This window comes from Mesoplodon mirus (genome assembly GCF_964341445.2).
Source record: "Mesoplodon mirus genome assembly, chromosome: 12".
NCBI classification, from domain to species: Eukaryota; Metazoa; Chordata; class Mammalia; order Artiodactyla; family Ziphiidae; genus Mesoplodon; species Mesoplodon mirus.
In genome coordinates this window covers 39,743,451-39,756,514 of record NC_138988.1, presented here as the reverse complement: position 1 = coordinate 39,756,514, position 13,064 = coordinate 39,743,451, and the positions used below count along the sequence as shown (strand labels likewise).

At 52.4% G+C, this 13,064-nt stretch overlaps 2 protein-coding genes across 4 annotated transcripts; one reads left to right on the top strand and one right to left on the bottom strand.

Annotated features, from left to right (window-relative positions):
- Nucleotides 1-2,476: 2,476 nt before the first annotated feature.
- Nucleotides 2,477-10,567, bottom strand: CCDC51 (coiled-coil domain containing 51). 3 transcript variants are annotated; one of them, XM_082638386.1, is made up of 5 exons: nt 10,470-10,567; nt 10,075-10,132; nt 5,208-5,527; nt 3,997-4,161; nt 2,477-3,444 (listed from the first exon to the last, which is right to left on the bottom strand). In XM_082638386.1, the coding sequence occupies exons 3-5, from the start codon at nt 5,517-5,519 to the stop codon at nt 2,689-2,691; spliced, it is 1,233 nt and encodes a 410-aa protein (XP_082494512.1). In that variant the 5' UTR covers nt 5,520-5,527; nt 10,075-10,132; nt 10,470-10,567; the 3' UTR covers nt 2,477-2,688. The 3 variants fall into 3 exon arrangements, with proteins under 3 accessions (XP_082494512.1, XP_082494514.1, XP_082494513.1); XM_082638388.1 differs by having other exon boundaries at nt 5,208-5,406; nt 10,470-10,493; XM_082638387.1 differs by lacking the exon at nt 10,075-10,132 and having other exon boundaries at nt 10,470-10,548.
- Nucleotides 10,568-10,597: 30 nt separating this feature from the next.
- Nucleotides 10,598-12,769, top strand: TMA7 (translation machinery associated 7 homolog). Its single transcript, XM_082638390.1, has 4 exons — nt 10,598-10,704; nt 10,839-10,894; nt 10,977-11,064; nt 12,559-12,769. Exons 1-4 carry the CDS (start codon nt 10,689-10,691, stop codon nt 12,591-12,593), a joined length of 195 nt encoding a protein of 64 aa, XP_082494516.1. The 5' UTR covers nt 10,598-10,688; the 3' UTR covers nt 12,594-12,769.
- Nucleotides 12,770-13,064: the final 295 nt, after the last annotated feature.

Sequence of the window (13,064 nt, the reverse complement as noted above, 5' to 3'; positions counted from 1 at the left end):
GGCTCCTGTGGTCGTCCTCCTCCAACTTGGAACTCCTAGGCGCCTTGTTTCTCCCCCCCGCACCAGGACTCCCAAACAGCCGGCCTCTCCTTCCGGCCCCCACCTCTGGCTGTGCGGGAAGAGCGCAGGCTGTGGGGTTGGGCCTGGGCTTGCGCCATCACTAAGCCAAGTAACCTGACCCCTGCCCCCCAAACACACACGCCTATTTGCTGACCGCCAAGTGGAGGTGATACCACACCTAGCCCGGCTGTTAAAGGAGGGCACACCGCTGCAAAAGTGCACAAGCAAGGGCACATTTCCTTCCAGACCTGTACCTGGGCCCGCCCCAAGCTGAAAAGCCTTGGGCAAGTCTGGACTCCCTCACCTGCAAATGCTTGGGCCTTCCAAGGGAGGAACACTTGGGTTCTCTCCTGAGGCCCAGGTGTGCCCTCTGCTGGGCCCTTCACACCTTGCCCTGCCCACTGCAAAAACTCAGGAGCCAGGACCTAGCCCATCCTATTAGGACTTCTGGAGAGCTTTGGCTCATGGCCATTGGGACAGCCTCTTGGGAGGCAAAATTTGTCACACAGAGATCACTCTGGAAGCCCCCAGAGCCTCCACAGGCTTGGGGGAGCCTCAATCAGAAGGTTCTGGTCATCCACACTGGCTGCTGTCAGAAGAGCTAAATCACAGGCACCCTCTTCCCACCTGCCACCCATCAAGAGTCTCATCATTCTCATATACCCGACTCTGCCTTCCAAATTCTCCCTCCCCAACTCCTCGGCTCGCTCCCCTCCCTCCACCCTCTCTTCCAACACCTGGGTCCAGGCCTCAGCACCTTGTCCGCACCAGGATGGCACCCCTTCCCTGGTTCCCTCATTCCTGGCCTCTGGACATCAGAGTGGCTCTCTGGGTCCTCCACTTCATTCTCTAACTTTATGCTCCACAACTCCCCAACACCCATCACCACCTCAGCCAAGCTGTTGTGCCTCAAGGCCCTCACCCACCTTGCCTCTCCTGGCTGTGCAGCTTGTGGGGGGGCCCCCTCCATGTGCCTGGAATCCTCTCTCCCCAGACCCATTCACTCAAGTGCACACCCTTTAGGACCTACGCCACCCCAGAGGGGGACCTAGGACTTCCAAACCCCACAACACCCCTCACCTATACACAGACAAGTCACCTCCTACCCATCAGGAGGGTGAACATCCCAAGTGCAGAGGTCATTTCATCCCACGCCCTCCTGGGGAATCCATTACAAAAAGAAAACAATGCCGTGGACAGAGTGACCAAATGATCAAGGGACCAGGGGCTCAGAGGTTCACATCACCCATGGGGCCACCTGGGCCATGCCTACTGCCCAGGCCTGAGCACAGGCTCCCAAGAGGGAGGGCATCTCATGGAAGCACTTCTGGCTCCACAGGCCTCTGCTGTGAGTCAGCTCTGCCCAGCCCACGGAAGCCCCTACCTGCAGACCGTGCACACAACCTCAGTGCACCCTGAAAGGAGGGTGGGTTCCCCAGACCCACAGTGCAAGCCGAGTGCCTCCCCACTGCTCCTGTTTAGTCAAGGACACACAAGGCCACCCATGGCCATTTATCCCAGGAGGTCAAAGGTTGCTGTTCTCCACTGAAAAGGAAGAGGTAAAGGGTTCTCATGGCCATCTGCCTCCATGCCCCCCCCAACTGCACCTCCCACCTCTGGGAGGTCCCTCCCCATCACTGCCTCACCATTCACACTGCTGGTGGGCTGAGCTCTGCCCAAGGCTGTAGAGGTCATCCCTAGGCTGTGTGTGGGATGACACCAGCCCGAGTGGTGCTGCCCAAAGCATTCTCTGCACCAGGAAACCAGACTGGCCGCCAATCCCTGTAATTATGTCCCCAGCAATATTTACCAACCATTCCCCCAATCTCTCTTCCCTGCTCTCCTCTGATCATTCCTCCAGTGTTAGAAACAGGAAGTTCTCCCCAACATGGCAGAGAAAGTGATCCAGAAGAGGGGCAGTAACCATGGTCACCAATGGGTGGGAAGCAGGCTAGGTTTTACTCACTGGAAATCATGGGCCACGTGACACAGGAGAGCTGGGCAAGTGGAGGACAGGCCAGAAAATCCAAAATGAAAATCCAGGCCTCAAGCGGTAAGTACATCCAAAATGATCCTGAACTGTGGGCAAGACCAAGAGATGAGAGAGGAACTAAAAGGGGGCGATTACCCTACTTCCAGGCCAACCCTCGAGTCTCAAATCTCAATTTTCAATGGACAAAACTCAGTCTAACAAATTACTTTAAATAGGGCTTCCCTGGTGGCACAGTGGTTGAGAATCCCCCTGCCGATGCAGGGCACACGGGTTCGTGCCCCGGTCCGGGAAGATCCCACGTGCCACGGAGCGGCTGGGCCCGTGAGCCATGGCCACTGAGCCTGCGTGTCTGGAGCCTGTGCTCCGCAACGGGAGAGGCCACAAGAGTGAGAGGTCTGCGTACCGAAAAAAAAAAAAAATTACTTTAAGACAAACTTAAAGACAGTTTAATTGGACATTAGCACAAATTTTCGATAGTTAATGTAAATGAGTGTTGCCTAAAAAGCAAAGTATGTCTGCTGGTGAGCCACAGACTCAGGCTGAGGTTGAGTGCACCCCTGAAGGCTCACTTCATTGCTTCATTCTCTAACTAAATCCACATCCATACCTCCTCCCTCTGGAGGTGGGTCCAGGGGCTAGCTGGCCCTGAACAGCATATACAGCACAGGCAGGATGGCCACAAATGTCATGCAGGTGACCAATGTGCCATAGATGGTGTTCCTGTTGACCTGGGCTTCTAGCCTCTGCTCCATGTCCGACAGCCCCAAGATCATGCTCCCCTGTTCCAGCAAGGACCCAGACAGGGCCCCATCTGCCGGCTCCACCAGGCCTGGGTGCGCTGCAGCCTTTGCAAGCTGAAGCACCCCAGCCACTTGGCTCAAAGTCTCTTCCAGGCCATCAAGCTGCTCTCGTAAACCCTCTAGACATGAATGGACCTGCCTGGAATGGCTGAGCTGCTCTCTCAAGGCAGCTGAAAGGACGTCTGTGTCTCTGTCTCGGGTGGGGGAAGTACCTGCCTGGGACAAAGAGCTCTGCCCAGGCCCAGCTTGCACCAGGCCCCTCAGGTCTGCCATGAGGTCATGGAGGTCCCTCTGCTGGAGGGAGTAGCTGGACGCCTGTTCTCGGATGGCTTCCTGGAGGCTCACAGGCCCCTTCTGAGCCTCCAGAAGCAAGACCTTCAGCTCCTGTAGCCGCACACGGTTCACGTAGGTGGAGCCAGCCACACCAATCAAGGCCCCCAGGACTGACCCAATGAGGGACCAGTTCTTGGTCCTCTCAGCCCGAGTGCGCTCCTTCTCATGACTTTCCCGCACAGCTGCAGAGAAGAGGGAGAATTTCTCTCGCTCGGAGTCTTCGGCACGCAGATAGGTCATACGAAGCCTCTTCTCCTCCTGCAGAAGCAAAGCTGTCATATAGCAGCAACCTGGCCCAGCAGCCGCCAGCAGATGTCCCACTACCATGTCCCTGGGGCTCAGCTTCACGCCTGGCACAAATTACATGTTCCATAAACACGCTGAATGAGTAAAGGATGAGTAATGGTAGCATAAGCCTGGTTAGGAGGGAGGAGAAAAGGAACTGGGGGTGGTCAAGGTGAGTGGCACAATCCTCCCCAAGCGGTCTTGGGTCTGGCCGGACATGCAGTGGTGTCTACAGAATGTGTCTAACAGAAGGGAAGCGTCCGGCGCTCTCTGGGCCAGACCCCTGCATGGTGCTCCCTCCTCAGTAATCTGGGGTCCAGATTATACAGTCCTGGACCACTGATCCCAGTATTCCAGGAGGAAGTGTGTGGAGAAGCTCTGGAAGCCTGGGGCCCAGTCCCTCCACAGAGGCTTCTGGTTTACCTCCTCACCAGGTGTCTGACCCTCTAACTAGTCAGGGCTCCCACCTCGCCCCTCCATGACCTGCCAGGCTAGGGTCCCTCTCCAGATGAGGAAGGTGCCTACCTGCAACATCCTGTGCTCCAGAGTAGCCAGTTCCAGGTACTGGTTATCGTCTCTGGAGATGCGGTCCAAGCGGTCCCTCACCTCCTTCAGCTTGGCCTGCTGACCTTCCAAGTCCTCCCGAGCCTCCCGGACAAGCCCTCGAGCCACCATGAACACTTTCTCTGCCTGCAGAGAGAACAACAGAGGCCATTTGCCCCTTCTCTCCATGCCCACACAGCCTCGGCTCCATTCCCAACCAGACTGGGCTGAGAAGAGGTCAGTGGGGTGTCAGTGCAAAGGGTGGAAAGAGAGTCCCTCAGACACATAATCCTGGCTCACCCAGTGGTCCTCAAAGTGTAGCCCCGGGCCCTGCCCATCAGAATCACCGGATTTGTCCATTTAAGTGGAAATAACATGCCCCTGAGAAACCTGAAAATAGCTAAAGATGCATACAATCTGTGTCCACCAAACCCAGCTGACTCTAATCTGACAAAACAGAGCAAGGACCTTATGTTCTTAATCGGCTTCATGTGTGTTACCTTAGCTACAACCTCCCAACGACGCCAAACGCCATGACAGGCATTGCCCTGGCCTCCATTCAAGAGACGGAGAAAACCCGCCTCAGCCAAAGTGATGGCCTCCAAGGGGAGAGACAGCACTGTGCCTCAAAACCTCCGGCTAAACCCCAGGTTCTTCCCACCCCACTACACTGGTCTGCGCCTAGGTGGGAGAGGGAACAGAGATGGTGGAACACATTTCCACTGCCACAAAGGACTTGACAACCAGAGGCAGCTCTTCCTACCACACAGTCTGATGTTTCCCAGTGCCTCTACTTTCACGAGGGATGCTTTAATCACACATGGAGCTTTAAGGACACTGTAATGCAGCAACCCTCCAGGTAACTCTCACCACCAACCCCCAAGCAGTCAATGAAGGAAGTGTTTGCTGTCCTCACAGAAAGGATGTTAATGGCCCGGGACTCACTGGTACATAGCATACACAACAACTTGTTTTCATGGGGGAGAGGAGGGCCCTTCACCCCAGTAGTACCAAAGCCAGGCTGTCATGTGAGAAACGAGTCAGATCCCTCTCCTAGTGGTATGTGTTCAAGAAAAGGCAAATCTGGACATGGCCTCCCAGCACCTGTGGCTGGTAATTTACTTGTCAGGAGCCTCCAGGCCACATTGCCCAGGTCAGAGGGCAGGGCCAACCACCCCAGCTCCCCTCCTCACCTCAGTCACGTTTCCCTGGGCCTCTCGAACCTCACTGAGTCCAACAAACTCTTCATATCTGTCCCACCAAGTCTTGGCCATGGAGGATGCTCGTTGCTGAATGCTGTGGCCCAGGGCTCCTCCCAGCGCTGTGAGGCGGTGGTACAGCCCGAGGGCCACCTCCTCAGGTCTTTTCTCTCTGGGCTGGCTGGGGCCTGGGCTGCAGAGAGTCCTGGTCATAAAGAGGTCCCTTCCAGGGAGGCCTCTCCGCACCAGTACGGGAGACACACCCACGACGTGCCGCATGGCCAACGCAGGGCTGCACCCTGTCATCGGGAGATCTGTGGGGGGATGCCAGAGAGATCAGCTCACAGCCGAGAAAGGCTGGGCTTAAGTCAGATCTCAGGTCCTAGGGACAGTTCTGAACTGAACAGTTTCCATTAGAAAGTCCAAACTGCGCACCACTCTGTTGGGCCCAGAGGTGGCAGCCACCAGGGTCAGGCTTCAGCAGGTGCCCCCGGACAATGGAGCATGTCAGGGAAGAGCATATTTAGGAGCTCAGGCTTTCCATCTCTCTCCATGACGCCACATGAACCAGATCCTCCCATTCCACCCACACTCCCACAACCCCAGGTCTCTGTTGTGATCTGCATGAGAATCCTGGTGTCCCGTTTTCTGATAATCTCAAAGAAAATTCTTAAACCTGCATTGTGTCCATTCTAACAGAGCCCCACAAAGATTCACAAAGACTCCTAGGGAAACTGTGGAACTGACTGAGGGGATTTGGGGGAAAGATTTCTATAAATGACTATCAAAACCACCTTCCCAGACTCCCTGAGGGCTGCCTCAACCCTGGGGAAGCAGTTTCGCTTCTGTTCTGGGACACAGGTCGTTCATATCCCAAGGCAGAAAACTCTCTCCTCAGCTCTCCTCTGAAAAGACAATTCCAGGGGAAAACAAAGCAAAACAAAACAACCCAGATTTCTTCATAGAGGACAGCTTTTTTAGGTTCACACCAACTTTCCTTCTGCCCTTCAAGCCCAGACATTCCCGGTGACCAACTCCCAGTCTCACATTTCTCACTTTCCGTAAGCTTTCTTCCTTCTTTCCAACCTCAGTAACTGCCCAACAGGTTAAGTTTCTTTCTTCTTTCCCTTTTCAACCTTGCTTTGATGTTTGGGCCCCAACAATCCTACTTCTCTGTTACCTGAACAGCACAGGGAGTCTCCCATTATCCAGTCAGGCGTTGCCTGAGCCCAGGAGCAGCAGTGAATTCCGAGGACCCCAAAGAGAGGGCCAGGTGACCCATGCTCCCGGGGCAAACCTGGGCCAGAGCACCCTGGTCTGGCCAAACCAACCCTGCCCCCAAGTACTGACTCTGGCTGTCAGAGTGACACCTGGTAGCCAAAAGACCAGGCCAGAGAGAGAGAGGTAAGCAAAGGGAGCAGGGGACAGGAAGACAGACTAGAAGAGCTCCAGTTACAAAGAAAGGACCTCCCTGATGTAAGGCGATGAGCATCCCAGCCTCCTCCCCACGGTGCCATGCTTGGAGAAGCTCAGACCCTCTTGAAAACAAAGTTGCTTGGGTAGGGGCATGCCTCCTGGCAAAAGCCTTGAGCTGAGCGCCACAGAAGGGGACATCTCTGTGACAGTGGTTCCAAGCTGGTGCTGCACCCAAACCCCTGTGCCCCTTGCCTAAGGCCCAAGGGAGCACACGCCACCCATGGCCCAGCAGTCAGGCCAGCCTCCTAGGCCTCAAGGCCAGTGACCACTGCACACAAGCTGTGGCCTCACAGCAATCCTGCAGGTGTACCTCTCATCAAAGCAGAGCACCCGCCCTCCTCAGCAACGCTCAGCAGAAAGGTGTCCCCTTGCCCATCACTACTTCTTCAGCCCTCTTCTCTCTTGATCCCACTCGACCACCAAGGTTGCTCTCCTGAAGCCCTGCAAAACTTCCACCTTGTCAGATCCAGCAGGTGCTACTCAGATTTCTTCTCCAATACCTCTGCAGCTTTCAACACTGTCTCATTTTGAAATCACCACCCCCCTCAGATTCCTCCGACCTTCTCAGCCTCCTTTCCTGGCTCCTCCTCTATCAGCAGCCCAATCTTGGACCCCAGGAAGGTCACTCATCCCTGGCACAGAAGACAGCTACAGCCTCCTATGCAGTCATGGCTTCCTCCCCTGCCCCTCACAGCCGTTCTTCACGTGGCAAACAGAGGCTCTGTTACCTCCTAAGTCAGATTACATCCCTCGGTGCAGAACCCCCTGACAGCTCCCCTGTCACCTGGCATGCACACCAGTCCTGCCATTGGCCAACAAGCCCCGGTCCTCTCAGCCCTCATCCCCTTCCTTCTCTCCATCCCCGTACGTACTCCACTCCAGCATCCTCACCACGCTAAGCACAATCCTGCCACAGGGTCTGTGCCCTGCCATGTCCTCTGCCTGGACCGCTCTTCCTCCACAAGTCCAGTCATCTCACAATTACGTCTTTGTTCATATATCACCTCTTGATAAGGCCTTTCCTGACCACTCCCTCCTTGACCACCTTACCTGCTTTCTTTTCCTCCATCAGACACACATATTGCCTTCTTCATGTATTGCCTCGCCCCTCCCTAGAACATAAGCTTGGAGACAGCAGGGACTTGGCTTCGTGAGGGGACACACCAATGAATCCCAAGTTGTTCCCCCACCCTAGTCCCTCCTCTCAGCCTCCCATCCAGCCTGTCTCCTGGCTCCTCCCCACTTAGATGTCTCACAGGCCCATCAACCAGCAAAGGGAAGATGCTCCTGGCACAGAGACAAAGTGGAACAATGCTTGAAGTTGTCTAAAATCTGAAGGGTGACCTGTGCAGCAGAGAGGAGAGTGGGTGGAGAGGCTGGACAGGTGGACAGAGGCCAAAATGAGCCCTGGGCCAAGTTCAGGACGCTGCCCCTCCACATCCATTCTCCTACTCCATCCAGATGACTATCTCCTACCAACTGCCCTTTTCGCAAACCTCCATCACCAGTACGTCATCCTTACTTGTATAGCTGATGGTTTGCTTCATTTTTCACCAAGAAAATATTTTAAAATTGGAAGAGAACTTCCATAAACTCCTACCACACCTTCCCACCTGCCAGTGTCTGTCTCATCCCCACCTTCTCTTGTTCCTCAGGATGAATAATTCCTGCTCTAGGAAAGGCCAAGCTGTGCCCCAGGTGCCATATCCTCTCCCCTCCTCAGACACTGGTCCCATATCCTCTCCCCTCCTCAGGCACTCATTGATTTGACACCCCCTCCAGCAACTGCCCAACTTCTCTGCTCCTCTTTACTCCTTGACAAAGTGCCTGCACTAGCTGTCTCCAGTTCCTCTTCTCCCATTCTCATTCAGCCCCCCTCTGTTCTGGCCTTCACACCCACCAGGCCACTTGAACTGCTCCTGTCCAGGTCATGTCCACGTGGCTAAACCCAATGATCAGTTCCATCCTCTTCCTGCTTGCCTTGTCAGCAGCCTGTGCCTCGTGATAGCTCCCTCATTCTTGAACCACCTTCTCCTCTTGGCTTCCAGTCCCCACTCCCTTCCACAACCTCTCCACACAGTGCCCCAGGGCTCTGTCCTCAGGCTCCTCTCTTATCCAGTCCTATGGCTTGAAAAATCATCTACAAAAAAGCTCTAAACTTGATTGTAGGGATAGCTGCACAACACTGTAAATATACTAAAACCACTGAATGGTATACATTAAGTAGATGAATTGTGTGGTATGTAAATCATATCTCAATAAAGCTATTACTAAAAAACAAACAGAATTCTCTGGCAGTCCAGTGGTTAAGACTTGGTGCTTTCACTGCCAGGGCCGGGTTCAATCCCTGGTAAGGGAACTAAGATCCTGCAAGCCACGTGGCGTGGCCAAAAATAAATAAATAAATAAAACCCAAACAAACTATAATCGGACCTCTCCAGCCCACACCTCTCCTCTGAATTCCAGGCTCATTTATCGAACTGCTCACTCCATGTCTCTGCTTGGAAGGCTGATGGAGATCTTATCTTCCTCTCCCAAACTTGCATTTCCCACAGCCTTCTCCATCTTGGTTGATGGAAACCAATCAGGCCCAAACTCTCATATCATCCCTGACTCTGCTTTCTCTCCCTCCTCACATCCAATCCATTAACAAATGCCACCTCCACCTCTGAAACTAAATCCAGAATCCCTCTTCCTCTTGCCCCTGCCACTGCTATCACCTGGTCCCAACGACCGATATCTTTTGTCTGGATTATCCTAAGAGCCTCTGACAGGTCTCCCTGCTTCTACTCTAGCCCCTACTGTCAACAGAGCAGGCAGTGGTGCTTTCAAAACACGGTCAGACCATGTCTCTCTGCTCAAAGCCTGCAACGGTTCCCCATTTCTCTCAAGGTAAAAGCCAAAATCCTTTCCATGACCTACAGGGCATCCACCTCCTGGCTCTCGTTCTTCTCTCCTCTCACCAGTCTCCTTTTCCTCACTCTGCTCCAGTCACATGGACCTTTTTCCCCTGGTTTTTTTGAGATAAAATTGACACACAACATTGTAAAAGTTTAAGGTGTACAATGTGATGACTTGACAAATGTATACACTGCTAAATGTTTACCATAACAAGGTTAGCTAACATATCTTTCACTTCATATAATTCCCAGCTTCTTTATGTTGCTGGAACATGCGAGGCTATTCCCACCTCAGGGGCTTCACACCACCTGTTTGCTATCTGTACTGCTTGCTCCCTTCTCTTTTTCAAGTCCTGCTCAAATGTCATAGCTGTCCACTCCCACCCCAGGACGCCTTAACCACTTTCTCTGCTTTATTTTTCCCCAGGCACATATCACATGACCCGTGGTATGCATTTCACTTATTTACTTATAGTCTCACCCACCAGAACGGCAGCTCTGCCGGGGCAGGCACTGTTTTGTTCACTGCTGCATCCTCAGTGCCTAAAGTACACACATATAGCACACACTCAACAAAAATGTAGTGGATGAATTTGCAAAATATCGCACCCCGGGCTCTATTATAAAACCCCAACTCCTTCCGGTGGCCTCCAAAGCTCTAGAACCAGGTGGTCTAGCCCCCGCCCATTTCTGCTGCCTCCCTCGCATCTCCCACCAGCCACACTGTAAGGAATGCGCCGAGCTTCAAGGCCTTTGCACAAGCCCTTCCCTCTACTTGCGGTCCTTTCCCCGTGCACGGTCCCATGCTTAGCGCTTGCGGTTAAAAACCTCTCGCGGCTTCTGGATCCTCCCCGGGCAGGACACCCCACCTCCCCAGTACCTGGTGGGCTTTGCGCCGGAGCCGCAACCCCAAAGGTGCGCCAGTCACTCAGTTGATCTCTGACCCTTTAGTGCCCGCCTCCGGACCGCTTCCGGCAGCGGGAGCGCAACTTCCGAACCAGGAGCCAATCTGCGGGCCCGCATGGAGGTATAGGCTCAGGGGGTGGGACGGGGAGCTCCGCATCCGGTGGCAGGGTCCGGGGAAGGGGCGGCAGGCGCCATGTCGGGCCGTGAAGGTAAGTGTGCGGGGCCGATGGGGTGGGGTGGGGTGGGGTGGGGTGGGGTGGGGTGAGGTGGGGCGGGGCGGGGCGGGGCGGAGAGGGACGGGACCCGGCGGGGGCCAGGCTGAGCGTGCTCGTGTCGCACGCAGGTGGCAAGAAGAAGCCCCTGAAGCAGCCCAAGAAGCAAGCCAAGGAGATGGACGAGGTGAGGGCTGGCGCAGAGGCGTGGGCGGGCGCGGAGGGTCTGAGAAATCCGCCGGGAGTGAACCCGCTCTCCCTCTCCGTAGGAAGATAAAGCATTCAAGCAGAAACAGAAGGAGGAGCAAAGGAAACTCGAGGAGCTAAAAGCGAAGGCCGCGGGGAAAGGCCCCCTGGGTAAGTGAGGGCGGATTAGAGCTCAAGCCGGACAAACGCCTGAGCATCAGTCTGGATACGGGCCCGAGCATGTCCGTGTCCTGCCTCGTTGGTGAGTTGCGAGGTCTCTGTTGCTGGTGTCCGCTGCAGTGGACGGCCCTAGCCATGCTTGGTTTCGCAGCAGCGGGAGAGGGGGCGGGAATCAGACCCAGTATGGGCTTCTCTTGCTTAGGGAAGTGGCAGAAATGGAACTACAGAAATTTATATATCTCAGACACAAGTTCGTACAGTTGAGTTTCCAGATACCCTCTACAGTTTCTTGCTCCAAATTCGTCTTCCACATTACTATTTGTTTCACTGCTGCTTTGTTGCTTGTAACATTTCTTAATTTACTAATCGTTAAAACTCTAGCAAAATACTTTTGCATCCTGAGTCTTTTCACTGCTGGATGCGCCTAGTCTAATGGATAAACTCCAAGTCTACTGGCATACTATTGTGCTATATGTTTTTTAACTTAATTCTCTACCATTCTGTCTCTTTTTTGCCTTTTGCCTTTGTGTAAGAGGAATTGATTACATATCAAAAGTTTTTTTTAAACCCATCAGTCATTGTACTTTGTGCTTCTTAAATCCTGTTTACATTCATCAAAATAGGATTATTTTCTCAACAGTTATCTATACCCTATTGGATCACTGAGCCACCCTAGGGACAATGAAGGCTGGGATGGTGGGAGTGTCATTCAGGGTTTCCCAAGACCTCTATTCTAGTGGGTTTGAGTCATTTTTGTGTACCCACACAGCGCTGAGATTCCTTTTTGGAATGATGTGAGGTATCTTGCACCTTCCCTTAATCTGTGATTATGTATGGGGAGAAGGCCAACCCTTAGTGAAATCCTGTACTACTTGTTTCTTATTGAGCATCATCTACCTTTTTTTTTTAAGGTTTATTTTGTCACAGCCCTTTAGGACTTTCATTTCTATATTAGGCATACTTAATTCTATAATTGTGTTAAATTACCTACCGTGTGCCAAATACAGTCATTTGCAAATTGGGTAAAATAAAGGTAGTGAGTAAATCAGATCCCAGGATCATAATATAGAAGGTGATATGGTGTGACATGACACTTAAGAGTATGGACTTGGAAGTCAGGCTACCCAGCTTGGAATCCTGGCTTTGTTGCATACCAGTTTATAACTTTGAACAACACCTAACACTGAGACTTTGTTATCGGTAAAATGGGTTGATAGGGGATGAGGATTAAGTGAGCCAGTCTGAAATACACAACACACTTGAGATCCAGACCAGTGCACAGCCGTTACTCGTGCCCTGCCTCATTCTCATTCTACTTTTGCCCAGAATAGATAATACTGAGAAAGCTCTGTGCATGCTTGTGTCCAAAAAAATGCCCAGTACAAAGAGCTGGACTTTATTAGGATCCTTACCAGGCCCCTGGGTCTTCAACCATAGAACTCTCTTTTTCCCTGGATGAGACTTTTTTTTTTTTTCCTTTTGCAGCCACAGGTGGAATTAAGAAATCTGGCAAAAAGTAAGCTGTTCCTTGTGCCTGAGGCAATGATGATCCTTAGTTCCATTCCTGTTTAAACATCTGGATTAAACATCTGGATTCCCTGCCATAACATCTGTTGCCACCTATAGCTAGAATGAAATGTTGTCTTGGAAACTATTGTACATTTAAGAATAAACTTTTGTAAAAAAAAAAAAAAAACCATACAGTGGTTCATCTTGTCTTTAGTTCTTCTCAGCCATTTCTACCTTAGCTATGAGATCCGCGTAAACCCAGCCCAGAATCCTGCCAAAGTGTGTTCTTAAGTTCTTGTTCTATCCTGAATTCTGTACCACCTGGAATTAAACCAACTCATTTGAAATGGCTGTTGTTTTCTGGGTGGTTGTATACCCAACAGTATATATTACATGAGATTAGTGGAAGAATTTGTACTTTGGGAAGAAAATCTATCTTTCTGTTACGACATCCACATTACTATTTGTTACAATGGGGTTGT

Coding starts and splice junctions, on each gene's coding strand:
- TMA7 (XM_082638390.1), top strand. Junction 10,895..10,976: donor AAGCCAAGGAGATGGACGAG/GTGAGGGCTGGC, acceptor CCCTCTCCGTAG/GAAGATAAAGCATTCAAGCA. Junction 11,065..12,558: donor CGCGGGGAAAGGCCCCCTGG/GTAAGTGAGGGC, acceptor TTCCTTTTGCAG/CCACAGGTGGAATTAAGAAA.
- CCDC51 (XM_082638386.1), bottom strand. CDS start 5,519: ATGACAGGGTGCAGCCCTGCGTTGGCCATGCGGCACGTCGTGGGTGTG. Junction 4,162..5,207: donor CCCAGGGAAACGTGACTGAG/GTGAGGAGGGGA, acceptor TTCTCTCTGCAG/GCAGAGAAAGTGTTCATGGT. Junction 3,445..3,996: donor TGGAGCACAGGATGTTGCAG/GTAGGCACCTTC, acceptor TTGCTTCTGCAG/GAGGAGAAGAGGCTTCGTAT.